General features: G+C 41.6%; 2 protein-coding genes and 2 non-coding genes across 4 annotated transcripts; 3 read left to right on the top strand and 1 right to left on the bottom strand.

The window, feature by feature from the left end:
• Positions 1 to 501: 501 nt before the first annotated feature.
• TRNAC-GCA (transfer RNA cysteine (anticodon GCA)) lies at positions 502 to 573 on the bottom strand. Its single transcript has one exon. It is a non-coding gene; the product is annotated as a tRNA-Cys (tRNA).
• Positions 574 to 1612: 1039 nt separating this feature from the next.
• On the top strand, positions 1613 to 5712 carry RPL23 (ribosomal protein L23). Its single transcript, XM_020814531.3, has 5 exons — positions 1613 to 1736; positions 2506 to 2589; positions 3816 to 3944; positions 5291 to 5404; positions 5588 to 5712. Exons 1-5 carry the CDS (start codon positions 1724 to 1726, stop codon positions 5668 to 5670), a joined length of 423 nt encoding a protein of 140 aa, XP_020670190.1. The 5' UTR covers positions 1613 to 1723; the 3' UTR covers positions 5671 to 5712.
• LOC140701568 (small nucleolar RNA SNORA21) lies at positions 3564 to 3698 on the top strand. The gene has a single exon (XR_012080459.2). It is a non-coding gene; the product is annotated as a small nucleolar RNA SNORA21 (small nucleolar RNA).
• An 870-nt stretch (positions 5713 to 6582) lies between the features above and the next one.
• SPMAP1 (sperm microtubule associated protein 1) lies at positions 6583 to 13190 on the top strand. Its single transcript, XM_020814529.3, has 3 exons — positions 6583 to 8232; positions 10682 to 10781; positions 12763 to 13190. The coding sequence occupies exons 1-3, from the start codon at positions 8026 to 8028 to the stop codon at positions 12918 to 12920; spliced, it is 465 nt and encodes a 154-aa protein (XP_020670188.1). The 5' UTR covers positions 6583 to 8025; the 3' UTR covers positions 12921 to 13190.
• The last annotated feature ends 720 nt before the right edge of the window (positions 13191 to 13910 follow it).

The following is a 13910-nucleotide window of genomic DNA, read 5'->3' as shown; positions in this document are numbered from 1 at the left end:
CAAGGTGGTCAGGCACTCCCATTTCTTTAAGGACTTGCCATAGTTTGCTGTGGTCCACACAGTCAGAGTCTTTTGAATAGTCAATGAAGCAGAAGTAGATATTTTTGTGGAACTCTCTGTCTTTCTCCATAACCCAGCGCATGTTAACAATTTGGTCTCTAGTTCAAACAAACAAAGGCGTTAAGTGCTGGATGTAGAAAAGGATTAATTATTTCCATGTGTCATGGGTGATGCTGAGCGCTGATTCTAATTGTAATAATGGGTACGCACCCTGTACTCAGAAGAGTGAAAACTGAAGCATATGAAACTTCCCACGCTACACGCCCCCTAACCTTGCTAGGCATACAGTATTTGCATATGGATACATTATATAATGAAGACACCGCTGTTGCTCATTCTTTAAATATTTGCTGCGACTTCCGTTTGAGTCCTAATTCTTAAATTTCATGCCCTTGAGCATTATTAATTTATTGCGATTTTAAAATAAGCAAAAACACACGAAGGGGGCACCCGGATTTGAACCAGGGACCTCTTGATCTGCAGTCAAATGCTCTACCACTGAGCTATACCCCCTTTTCCGGAAAACAAGGCTTTCGAACGGTCTTTTCAAGACAGGCACAGCTCCGCAGCCCTGGGCAATGAGAATTTGTTTCCTTCAAAGCCAATCGCTTTTATGCCTGACCGTACACCGGATGAATTGCACTGCGAATATTAATTCGTTTGGCAATTCTAAAAACTGCGTTATTTATTTGGGAGCATCGGTTCATTTAAAATGCGATACTAATTTAAGATTAATTTTTACCGCGAGAGATGCAGGCAGCCCTGTGCTTGTTTACTCACAAGTAAATCCTTCCAGTTCTTTGGTTTCAAACTCCCAGGTGGCTCTATCCTATGCCTAGAGGATTGAAACGCGATGACTTTACAGATCCAACTTTTTCGGCCCAAAATGGGGCCAAAGCCGGGAAGGCCATCCCTCGATTTCGGTGGCAGGATGCGTCCCCCCACCCTCGGAGGCGCTCCGAGGCACGATTTGAAACCTTGGTCTGGCTTTCAGAGTCTCGGCAGTACTTAAAGCAGCCCCATTGATTTCGATGGGACTACCGGGTCCCATTGACCCCAATGGGGATACTACCTTCTAAGCACGAATATCCCGAGACCCCCCATCCCAGGATTGGAGCCACGTCGAGAGAGATCGCCGTGTGCGCGCCTTTAAGGACAACACAGAAGGGGAAATCTCTCCCGTAAAGGAGACCTGCAGCTCTTCTGCGATGGCCCAAAAGCCTCTCGGCCGCCAGTCTTCAGCCTTGGGGGGTGGCCTCCGACAGCCTTGTCCGGTGGTCGCCCCGAATTCCGTGTTAAGCACTCTGAACTTGCTCAGAGGCACGTTTCCTGACCGAGACTGGTATCATAACGCAGCCCTGAAAGTGATGTTTTTAAACCGGAAACTTACTTTGGATTTAGGATTAGATATAACATATGTTTTTTGGGGGGGGAATTTTTCCCCCTTTACACTGCAGTAAACTCCATATAAAGAAACAAATCAATAAAGACCAAATGGCAACCTCACAAACTGATCTCTAGGTGGCGCTGTGGACAATAGAGGGAACTGCGTTCTAATGTCACATGGCAAGGGCGTCTCACGTGACAGGGGTGCATAAGGAAGCTATTAATTGTCCCGGCAGCCTTTGCGTTTCCCTTTTCCCCCCTCAGCCCGGCGTCCAAGATGTCTAAGCGAGGTGAGGCCTTTCGATCTGACGGGGCTGAGAGGCAATCCACTCCCATCTGTGAAGCTCGGCAAGGAAACGAGCGCCCGTTTCACGAGTTGCTCATGGAGGAGGCTTAATTGTCAAGTGGTGGACAAATTCCAACGTGCAGTTCCTCGGGAAAGCGGGGCTTTACAGGCTGTGGGACGTGGATGTGTGAGGGAAGGGATGGGAGAGAAGGCAGATGTCTGTGTGGGACGCAGTTCAGGCCCACAACTATCGTTTTGCTTCTTAAGTTGCATTTTCCCCCATTCTTAATTAAGAAATGAATCCATCAGTAACAGTAGCAGCGAAGGCAGGGAATTAAAAAGATGGGCTGTGGCTGAAAAAGTTCCGATTCTTAAGGGAGGGCAGAGGGCGAGGAGAATGGTGGGTTTGAGGGGAAAGGTGTTCATATTTTTCCACTAAAAGCTTTCTTTTAATAGAGGAGGATGAAGGTGGAAAGGAGCAGTTGTAGACGTGAGTTCAGAATTTCTGGAACTTAGTTTAGTAAATGGCTGTTTGCCCCTTCTCTGAAGAATGCCTTCAGCTCCAGTTCATGCTTGATGATTTGCAGCACTTGCAAGGATTGCCAATCCAGTAACAATAAAGTAAGATCTTCTGCCTTCCCAAAAGCTTTAGAATAGTGGCTTTTTCTAGTGGGTGCTGGAAACAACTCCTTATTGGAAAAGCAGTCAGTACATATGCTGTGTGGCTCAGTTGCTTTGGCTGACATGTTTTTCATCTTTGTCTTCTGTAACAGGACGTGGGGGTTCCTCTGGTGCGAAGTTCCGCATCTCGCTTGGCCTGCCTGTGGGAGCTGTTATCAATTGTGCAGATAATACAGGTGTGTCTTTGGGAGACTTGTGGGGAAGGGGATCCTTTTAGTGTCTGCTTTTGCAATGGTGAAGATTCACACAAGTAGTTCCTCTGGGGAAGGTACAAAACTCTGTGCTGCAGCCTGTAAGTTGGAAAACCCCTGAGACCAGTCATTGTAGACAGTGCTAAACTAAGAGAAGGAATGGTTGACTTGCTATAAAGAAAGAAAAGTCCCAAATTCAGTATCAAGCTTTTAAACTGCTGGCTTGGCAAGGATTTTAGGAGGTGCACAACAGTTACAGCAGGGCAGGGGAGTCGATCAAACTTACTGATTTTTTTTCCAGCTCTATGTTTGGACTTGCTTTCTAAGGTGTTAAGGGACACATCTTTATCTACCATCAGTGTTTCCTCTAAGCTGCATGGGTGCAGGGCCTCACAGCGGTGCATCAGTGCCACACACCTGCAGCCAGTGTTGCTGCCTATTGGGTTCTGATCATGGTTGAAACCCTGCATGCACAGGGCAGGACCCCTGCCCAGCACTGGCAGAAAATTAGAGAGAATGTTGCCTGCCATGTAATGTTTTGGGAGTTGAGAAATAAATTTAATATGTCAGAAATCATAACGGACTTCCCGAAACCTTTGACTGGGGATTTCTTGGGTCATTTCAATCAACATATACCTTGCTGTTGTGCTTAGATTGATGTAGGGGCTTGCAAGGTTTATTAATTCTCACATAACACTTTAACAGAAGGGTGGCATGGTGCAGTTTGGATTTCATTAAGGTGACCCGTAGTTTATTGTACCTGTTAATTTCAATTCATTAACCCTCATCCAGTCCATTGTCAGGTCCAGACACGAGTTCAGTACAGAAAGCACCTTAAAAAGCAAGTAGAGATGGCACAAACTGCTCATGCAGCAGTTCATGTGAGTTCATCCAAAGGAGAAAACAGGGGTTCATGCCCATTTTTAAAAGCAAGTATTTGGTGTGGGAATAGTGGGATTTTCCTTCTGAAAAGCACTTGCTGGGTCTGTTATCCTATGGCCCAGGAAGTTGTCGTAGAAGGATATAATAATGCCACTGCTTTTGGGTGAGGTAGCAGCTTGTGCTGTTATACCTCAATCCGTGGTGCTACACAAACGTGAAGAGAAAGTCTTTTTAACTCTTTCATGGTGGAATTGCAGATTTGTTATTCTTTTAGTCTCTTGAACTCTGGTATAGTGAATTAATGGAGTGACGTTTCTTTTACTTCATAGGGGCCAAAAATCTGTACATCATCTCTGTGAAAGGCATTAAGGGGCGCCTGAACAGGCTGCCAGCTGCTGGTGTGGGAGACATGGTAATGGCTACTGTCAAGAAAGGCAAGCCAGAGCTCAGGAAGAAGGGTAAGTGGGAAAAGAATCTGGATTTGCAGATCCAAAGTTGTCTCTGTGTACCATGTACCGTGTAGGAAAGCAGCTGAACAGAAAGGAAATTTTGAAAACTGTGTTAATTAGAGATGGGGAAGGGTTGGATCCAGGCCTGTCTGGTGGAAGGTAATTTTGATTATAAACTCAGTCTTTTATTACATTCAGATACCCTTTTAAGAAGTTATTTTAAGGAGCACAACAGAACTGGTTTTTAATTTTTTTTTAGAAAAAATCCTTATTTAATTGCCATTCTAACAAATGGTTAATAATTTCAAACCAGTGTATGAACTAAGCCCTGTTATTTCCTTATTGTCTTAAGTTTGCAGGACCTGAGCAGGGCTGTTAACCATAGAACTTTTTGGAGACCACAAATTTAAAGAGTCACCATTACTGTAGTTGGAAACAGCTTGATAGCCTAGAAGTGTGGAGTGGGTTGTGCTTTACAACACTTTATTACTAGAGTCAACAAAACACTTTATCATATCATTGCTAGCCCAAGTTTTGGTTCCTAAATTAAATGATTGTGTAAACTATTGTAGTCTGTATATGACACATTGCTATATTAAAAACTAGACTTTGCCAATTTTATGCAATCCATATGTGTTAGGGTTTAATTTCCATCATCCCTGACCATTGTCAATGCTTGCTGGTACTGATGGGAGCTGTAATTGAAGACATGTGAAGGGTGTCGTATTTGTGAAGGTTGTTCTTAAAATGTTCCAGCTGAACAACAACAGCAAGAAGGGCCAGTGAATTATTACTTCCCCATAAAAATGCAACAAAACAAAACAGAAGACACCCATTACCTCTTCATACTTTTAAATAAAAGTCAATGTACCGAACGTCATTGTCCCATACATTGAAGTTGTGCCTACTAAAACAGTGCTTTGCTTTGGCTTAGTGTCAGTCCTAGTTATCCTGGGTCTTTGATTTACCCAGAGCTAGTTTAAATTCTAATTAAATTAACTGCTATGTTTTAAGGACATGCTTCACTGTGCCACTGGCATCAATAGGAGTAAATGGAATAGTTGCTGGATTATACCCTCACTCTTTTCCATTCACCCTGAGAGTCCTAGCATCTCAATTCTGTGCAGATCTTGGACAGGTTACTTTTATAGACTGCAGACCACTTGTAATCCAAAAAAGTGGCTTTTCTCTGAAATGTCTGTGTTGTTATGAATGTTTAATATTCCAGTGCCTTTTTTGTCAGTCATGCAGCCCTAAGGGAACTGACACTTAGAAACATGTGTTTAAGATGGAATTTTAAGCCTAAGGATCGTATGCATATGTTTGGCTGCTGATTCTGAGTTTTTGTTTTGTAGTGCATCCAGCGGTAGTAATTCGGCAGCGGAAATCATACAGAAGAAAGGATGGTGTGTTCTTGTATTTTGAAGACAATGCAGGGGTGATAGTGAACAACAAAGGAGAAATGAAAGGTAGGAATACATGTTATAAATAGATTAAACCATTAAATAAAGCACTTTATGTTGTTAAACTTCATTTGGCTTTTTAACTGCATTCTACATTTCGAATGCATTAAGACGCCAAAATCTAAAGAATGTTTCATGGGACACTTCCTTATCGGTTTTTAATTATGTGTTTTACATTTTCCCCCCTAGGTTCTGCTATCACAGGTCCTGTAGCCAAGGAATGTGCAGATCTCTGGCCCAGGATTGCCTCCAATGCTGGCAGCATTGCATAAACATAACTATTTTTGCAAATCAAATAAAATAATTATACCAAATGTTTTGGCTCATTGCTACAGTTGTGACAACTGCACATTAAGGTGGAGAGAGAATAGTACAACGTTGGCTCCTGAAGAACATAAGATGGAAAACCTTGGCAGGAAGCCACATAAACTTTAGGAAAAATGTATACAAGGACTGGAGAGATCCTGGCTCCAATCTCCACTTGCCCGTCAAGTTCACTGCTTGATGTTTTGGGACAATTAATTGTTATGAGGATAAAAATAAATATGCTGAATTAACGGCTTTAAACCCTAATACAGTATGTAGCTTTGATAGGCTTGTTTGTCTTTGAGTTAATTCTGTTGGGGGACTGTTTAATCTTGCCTACTATCTAATACATTTGTAGCTAGTTCTGCTCCAAGGCAAACTTTCTTACTGTATCTGCATAAGTTATTTGTGCTACTAGGTGAGTAGGGATGTGGTGCTGCAAAAGCCTCTGGGCTGCAAGGTTGGAAGATCAATATTTGGAATCCACACAATGGAGTGTGCTCCCATTGCTTGTCCCAGCTCCTGCCAACCTAGCAGTTCGAAAGCATGTAAAAATGTGAGTAGATAAATAGTTACCACCACAGTGGGAAAGTAACGGTGTTCTGTGACTAGTCATGCTGCCCACGTGACCACGGAAACTGTCTACAGACAAATGCTGGCTCTATGGCTTGGAAATGGGGATGAGCACCGTGCCCTAGTGTTGGGCACAACTGGACTAATTGTGAAGGGGAACCTTACTAGGTGAGGCTGCAATCCACTCACTGGCTGTTTTTAAGAGCAAACTTAAGACCTGGCTCTTTAGGCAGGCTTTCCCTCCTGTCATCACTTCAATATTTTTTCCCCATCTTGAACTATATTACTACTGTTTTCTATTTTATTATATTGTTTTTATTCTATTGTTAGCTGCTCAGAGGACTCTGGTCTAGATGGTCAGAGTATAAAATTAATAAATAATCCAGTGATGGAGTCTGACCCACCAGCTGAAGAGACGCGTCCTGTGGACACCTGCTCTTTCTATAGTCATTTGTAGTATATCTATAGGCCTCATGGCTACATCTGGCCAAATGTTGGGTTTTTGCTGCTCCCTTGCCCTTTTGGAACTATGTAGCTTAATGAGTGTGGACAACTTTGAAGGCGCCATACTCCTGTGGAATTTTAGTGGTCCTAATAAACTGCCTCTGTGGATTGTAAACTTTATTTTGTTCTCATGGGCCAATATGACTGTCTTTGCTTTTATAATGATTTATGAAGACCACCAATTATTGCTGACATAATTTCAAGCTTGACTTTAAATGCATAAGGGATATGAACGTAGTTGGCGGATTTTAAAGTCAGATCATCATCATCATGCTGGAAGGGACCCTATGAATAATAGAGTCCCTCCCCTGTCAAGGAGGCAGAGCAGAGAATCGGACTGAAACTGGCTCTGCACCCACATACCTAAATCACTGAGCTATCCAGCAGTCCTATGCTTGGATAGTGTGTGTGATGAATATGCACAGTTGTGAATTGGTTTCAATTCCCAGATAAATAATTTGAGTGTGTTTATACAAAAAGGCAAGCAGGTTTGACTACTGTTAATAAGTTTGTGAAGGATAGTCTCATCCAGATTTTTTGAGGGGAAATCTGAAACCTACCACCTCAGGAGATTCTACAGCCTTCATTTTGGAACTTTGAAAAAGGAAGCCAGGGTTTTTGAAACATGTTTCTTATGCATCACCCACAACTCCATAATGCCCACCATGATGAACACTTGCAGAGCTCTGAAAGCTCTACAATAATAACTTGTGAGTCCCCTTGGGTCCTGTAGTTGGGAGAAAGGTGGCATAGGAATGAAATAAAATAAAGCTAACTTTTTGTAAGATTTTAGAGATTTAAGAAAAGTATCGCCCACCCTGTGATTTAAAAGTCCTCTGTTACTTCAGATAAGGAATTTGAGCAGCCCTGAATTCAGAACAAGAAGAGCTAAGACAGTGAAGTAGAAAAAGAGATGGAAATATAAGTTTATAAAGTCAGAAAAGTTATTCAAAATTATTTTTAGTTTAAAAGGGAGGAAAATCTAAGTCCCCTCACCAAAAAGTGTGCTCTTCTTTACACTGGGAAATTAATCTACATCAAAATATATTGTATTATGAAAAAGTGTGATTCAGCTTTGTGCTGTATAGCAACCTCATCCCTTGGTTGTTAGGCAGGAATTGTCTGGTGATAGCATCACAGTGACTGGCTGGTAAGGCAATAATGAGTTTCTAGGGAGATAGCAGGAAGGAGAGGCTGATACCTTTGCTTGTAATTGGTGGCTTTTTCTTTTGCCTCTGCCAAATATGACTTGTGTTACACGGAGATGCTTACAGAGACAGAAAGAATTCATTCTTGATGGTGTGGCAGTGGATACTATTGCCAGCAGCTACACGAACATCTTGCCCAAGCTGTGGTCTGCCTTGCCTCCTTACAATGCTCAGCTGGACATCCATGCTGCCAGCTACTTCTCATCCCCAGTGGTCAAATCGGTGCTCAAAAGGACCGAACAGGTAATAACACACCTCAAGGTCAACATGGAAACCTGATTTGGGACAAGGGCAAGCAGGAGGCTAGAGAAAAACTTTGTGTCCCTTGAAGACAAAAGTCTGCAGACAAAGAATCTGGTTTTTGTCTGCAGACCACAGTGGTTGCACATAGTGTAACGAATCTTCCTTGCCAGACCAAATTGTTGGAATTGCTACAGATATTTTTGGACTCTACTGCTGATAATGCCTCAGTTAAAGCTGTTGCATTGGGAAGACTAGTAGTACCCTGAATAATCAGTGGATGGGAGACATGGTAAGCCTTGATGCTGCAAGTATGGACTTCATACAGTGATTGTATTTTCCAGGGTGGAATTCTTGAGCCATGAATTCTTGGCTCTAACTACACTAACAATTTTTGGTTTTTTGGCCAAATCGTGAGCACCATGTTTCCTCCTCGGTGACAGAAAACATTGCAGTAGTGGAATAGTCTTCACAAGTTTTGAATAAAAATTTAAATGAGCTTCTGAAGTGCAGAACTAGAAAGTTTCCTGTCTTAAAGATCTACCGATGAATACATTCCATCCCACTTAATTGTAAATATAGATTATTTGGGAGCTTTAGTAACTTTCCATTGATAAAACATGAATATATTCCATCTCTTCCTGATCAGATAAAAACCTCCTAAAGTTTGAGTTTATTGAGGTGGCTAACTTCTCCAGATTCACAGTCAGAAGTTCCATTCAGAGTCTTGACTTCCATTTATAGCATACAACATGTGTGTGAAATAATACTTCAAATTTCTGTCCCTACCTCCATTCAGCCCAATTTAAAAAGACCTAATAATGCTTCCAAAAGACATTTATTTATTTATTTATTTATTTATTTATTTATTTATTTATTTATTTATTTATTTATTTATTTATTGGACTTATATACCGCCCCATAGCGCTACAAGCACTAGCCGGGCGGTTTACAATTTAATTATACAGGCTACACATTGCCCCCCCAGCAAGCTGGGTACTCATTTTACCGACCTTGGAAGGATGGAAGACTGAGTCAACCTTGAGCCGGCTACCTGGGATTTGAACCCCAGGTCGTGAGCACAGTTTTAGCTGCAGTACAGCGTTTTAACCACTGCGCCACGAGGCTCCTTTTATGCCTTAAATTATCTCTATTTATGAAACATTTTCATAGAAAAATCCTCCCTATGTGCATTCATTATCTGAGTGTGGCACATGTAACCAGTGCATAACATCAGAAGAGATGCTATGCACTGGTTACCTTTCTGGAGTCTCTGATACAGGTTGGACCCGAGTTGGTAATCCTTTAGTTAGGTTTTCCCCAACCTTGTTCCCTCCAGATACATTGTCTACATTCTTATAGTTGGTCAGAGAATAACAGGAGTTGCAGTCCAATAATCTCTGGATAGCACATGTTGGAGAAAACTGCAACATGTGTTAACATTGGAACAACGGTAAGGAATATGTGTCCCTCCCCCCATGTTGGATTATGTCTTGTTTAAACCTTGGCCAGGACAACTAAAAGGGAGTGATGATGATTGGAAAACAACATCTGGAGAGCCATATGTTTCCCACTGATGCTGTAGGGTTCTAGTTAGCTGGGCACATCTTTCTCCTTTCAATATTTAAAACAATTCTTGCATTCTTAGAATGTTCTACCCTTCATTGTTTGATGTCACAACTGCCTCTATGACCTCACTATTGGGAAAGAAAGCTTTAGGCAATGGGGAAAATTAGAAGGAATCACATTGGCTTCATGTGGTATAAATAGAAACAGCAGAATCTTTTGGTTTTTTTGCATGTGCGCAGTGGAAATTGCAGAAGTACTGTGGCTAATTGATGAGATGGCAGACACATGTCAATATGCAACCAGCTGCTTGTCAATTAGCAACCACAGCTTTCACTTCAGCATGCAGTAGAAAGCAATAGGATTCTGTCTAAAGAGTCCTGTGGCATCGTAGAAACTAAAACATTTATTAAAGTCATTTATGAACCAGAATCCATTTTGTGCCACAAACAATGCCCTAAATTGTTATGTAGACCTTGGTAGAAGTTGAAAGGGGGGGGGGTAAAGAGGCATGAGGTCAGAGGGGAATTAAATGTGAAAAGAATAGACAATGAGTTGCATAAAATCAAATAAATGAGTGGAAATAAGGTTCTGCTGGCTATTCTGCTTTTAGTGAATCACATTTTTTTCTAATTTGTTTTTTTTCTGACCTCACTTGTCTCTTGCCTATCCTACCATAGCACATGTCTATAGATACGTCTTGACTATTGATTAGATCTCATGCTTCATGTAAGAAAAACAACAGACATGGGACATTCCTCTGGAAATGAAAAATATTTAATGAGCGAACATGAAGAATGGGGTTGTCTTAAATACGTAGCATGTTGCTGGTACTAAAGTACTGGGCCAGATTGGTGGGATTGTGTTTTCCTTGTCCTTGTTACAGACCCGTGGAGGAACCTCTAGGGATGGCTGGATAGTGGATTATTTCCACATCTATGGTCCAGGGCAAAGATACCTGAACAGACGAAACTGGGCAGGAGCAGGTGAGTGACTTTTCAATGTCTCTTTTTATCGCCTTTTACATCATCTTTATTTGCATCTGTCCCCTGATCCATGGCTGTGGTTAATGGGAGTCGTAATCCAAAACATCCAGAGGGCACTAGCTTCCTTTTCAAGTTAGCAGTGATTCAGCAGCATCTGACAAATAAGTATTTGATGCCACAGAAATGTTATTATCAGTCCTCCAGATGTTCTGGCCTGTGTCTCTTTTCAGAATCACCTAGAATAGCTAATGGTAAAGAACTGTGGCAGATGTTGTCCAAAATATTTGGGGCATTTAACTAAAGCCACTCCTCCTCAGAAACAAGGGAAAGGTATTGGCATATTCAGGGAAACACCAGGGTTTCCAGAAGTAGACTTTTTTTAAAAGCAGGGAGGGAAACTAAGAGAAAGTTTGCCGTGCCAACAATCTAATGAAGACTGAATATTTCAGTGACTACAGCATGTCGAGTGTCTTGGCTTGAAGACAAAAAACAGTAAGGAGGAGGAACAGAATGGAGCACTGGCAAAGAGGATGTTGAAAGGATGCCTAGTTACGAGAGAGCAGCTAGTGTGCCATGAAAAATCAACCAAAGTCTCTTAATTATGGAAATGCAAGCAGACTCGTATCACCATGATGTCCTCTCTTTTGTTGGTTCAGCAAGCCCCAGTGCCTCAGTCCATGCCCTCATTCCCTCAGCCATCTCCCCATCCTGGCCAGTCAAATTCTGATTCCAGCACCAATGTCAACTGTAGTTCAGCCCCATCTCCCAGCACCTTTCTTCTTCCCCAGCCCACCTCTTTAGCCTGTCAGAGTCTGATAGTGGCACAAATATTGTCATGGCAAATGTCTGCTCACTGCTTTCAACCATTCCCTCTACTGGACTTTCATGCTGGCTATCAGCTGGTGTTTCACAAGAGGTGGAGGCTAACTTTGCTGAGCCCTGAACCAGCTTTCTTCTACCTCCAATGCTGAACTTGGTGGATCTTGGCTGGATTTCTGTCTTAGAAAGGTTGCCTCCACATACACCTTCTGCTACCATCTGGATAGAGCCTCTGCCAACTGGCATAAACCTCTCTAAGGCAGCCATCTGAACATTGGGGCAGCCTGTGAGAGGACCATGTAAATTTGAGAAGTTTTTTTAAAAAAAAATATTTTGCAAATGTTGTTTTGAAGGCAATACACATGTGATCAATATCAAGTGGAAATACCTGACTACCATCCTCCACTTACATGGAGTGATGGTGAGGGCCTGGAACATGATTGGAACGAGTGTCTAGTTGTTGGCCTACAACTTGCATCAACGTTAGCCAGACACAATGGCAAGAAATGCTGGAAGACAGAGCATAGCAAGTGTTACCCCATGGTGAAGGATTATGGCTGTTGCAGTCCAACAAAGAAAGAAAGATACAGTACATTGTAGAATTGGTTTTTTTATTTTCTTGGTGTTGGTTCTGTTGTTTTTGGATATTTTTTAAATTTAAGTTGCTTTTGAGCTGTGATCTCTTTCAGAGATGACCAATGGAAGGTCCCAAAGCCCATGTGATCAAGCCTCAGCCTCTAGGACAAAGTGCTAAATTTTAACAGTGGTATTTTTGCCACCCAGTGTGATATATTAGATAAAGCACATCTGGACTATCTAGTGTGATAGAGTGGTTAGAGAAATGCAATATGACCCAAGAGACCTGGGTTCACATTTCTGTTTAGCCAGAGAAAACACTGTGTCGGGCGTGGACAGAACTTGTATAACCCATCCTTAAATATCTCAGTTGCCTTGAAAGCCCTTTTGAGATAATAATAAGCCAGTCTCAGGTCAATGGCACTTAACCCACAACTTTTCTGGCCACTATTTGATAAGGATTTTAATTTCATTTCTAAGAAACCAGAAATTATAGATTTGAATTTCACAATTTTTTGGCTTTGCTTACCATGTGAATAGTAATTGGTTTGGTTTTTTTCCCCCTCTCCTCCTTTTTTATTTATAGGTCATTCTCCACAACAAGTTGCTGGTCATCATTACTATCTGATGGAGGTAAAGGCTGTGAATGGGTATGGTGGCCGATATGGTTACCGCCGCAATACTCCCGACCTCCGTACACGCTCCTCTTGCTTTGGTGAAGTCACGTGCCTCCCCATCCACTGAAGAAACAGGACGTCCTCTGTCCCGTCCTCCAACTATATTGTTGACTCTTCTTTTCCCTCCCGATTTTTTTCTGAAATAATAAAATACACTCAGTTTTCTTATGTGAACAGTTAGTCGCAGGTGATGATGGGGAAAAGGTGGTGTTAACACATGGTGAAAGTGGTCCTCTCCATACAATTTTTTAAATGTGTGAATTTGCTTGTAAAAGTTATGTGTTTTGTTAGATTGTATCCCGCTGCATTTATTTCAGCCATCCACACAATAAACCTTCTAAGGAACCAGTGGTTTTCCATCTTCATCAGAACTCACAGAACAGAAGTTAATTGGGGTTTTGGCTCGGCAATCAAACTGGTTCATACTCAGATCAGTTTTGATCTTCTGAAATTTTTTTAAAATCCTGATTCTGTTTCCAGAAACATTTTTGTTCCATGTTAGCAATTGGAGATGTTAATATGATCTCATGGCATCAGCTGAAGAACGATGTCCTTCTGGAAACTAACGAGTCTTACCTGGCTGTTTTTAAAATCAGAAATTTCATCTGTCTTTCTTTCTCAGAGTCATCTTTTATAAATTAATAAAGTATCAGGACAGAAAGGCAATTGATTCCTCATTTGCAATTTTCTCCTGTGGAACTGCCTCAGTCATGTTGCACCCTGTTCTGAAGAAAAATGTGTGATTATTATCATGTTCTTATGGCAAAGGGCTCATTCAGCACCATTATTCAGTTGGGTCAGATAGACAAGCACATAGAAATCCATTTGGACATATCCGTTGATGGCCTTTGGGACTCATTTATGGATTCAATTACTGTACCTCTGTTTCACTCATTTTATTTTCCTGACTAACACCAATCTAGGAAACCTGAGAAAAAACATACTGTATTTGGATTAGCTTCCAGTTTAATTATTGGGAAACCCTGTTGGTGAATTTACTTCTACCTTATGTGCCATTCATCTCAGAATTTATTCTAGCGCCTTCGCACATTTTTAA

This window comes from Pogona vitticeps, chromosome 6 (assembly GCF_051106095.1).
Source record: "Pogona vitticeps strain Pit_001003342236 chromosome 6, PviZW2.1, whole genome shotgun sequence".
NCBI classification, from domain to species: Eukaryota; Metazoa; Chordata; class Lepidosauria; order Squamata; family Agamidae; genus Pogona; species Pogona vitticeps.
The sequence above is the reverse complement of the archived record's forward strand: the minus strand, read 5'-3'. Positions and strand labels throughout refer to the sequence as shown.

Bases quoted from the DNA above. Each gene is read 5' to 3' on its own strand.
- RPL23 (XM_020814531.3), top strand. The intron at 3,945-5,290 runs GTAAGTGGGAAA...TTTGTTTTGTAG, and splicing joins GCCAGAGCTCAGGAAGAAGG to TGCATCCAGCGGTAGTAATT. The intron at 5,405-5,587 runs GTAGGAATACAT...TTTCCCCCCTAG, and splicing joins CAACAAAGGAGAAATGAAAG to GTTCTGCTATCACAGGTCCT.
- SPMAP1 (XM_020814529.3), top strand. From the start codon at position 8,026: ATGACTTGTGTTACACGGAGATGCTTACAGAGACAGAAAGAATTCATT. The intron at 8,233-10,681 runs GTAATAACACAC...TCCTTGTTACAG, and splicing joins TGCTCAAAAGGACCGAACAG to ACCCGTGGAGGAACCTCTAG. The intron at 10,782-12,762 runs GTGAGTGACTTT...TTTTATTTATAG, and splicing joins ACGAAACTGGGCAGGAGCAG to GTCATTCTCCACAACAAGTT.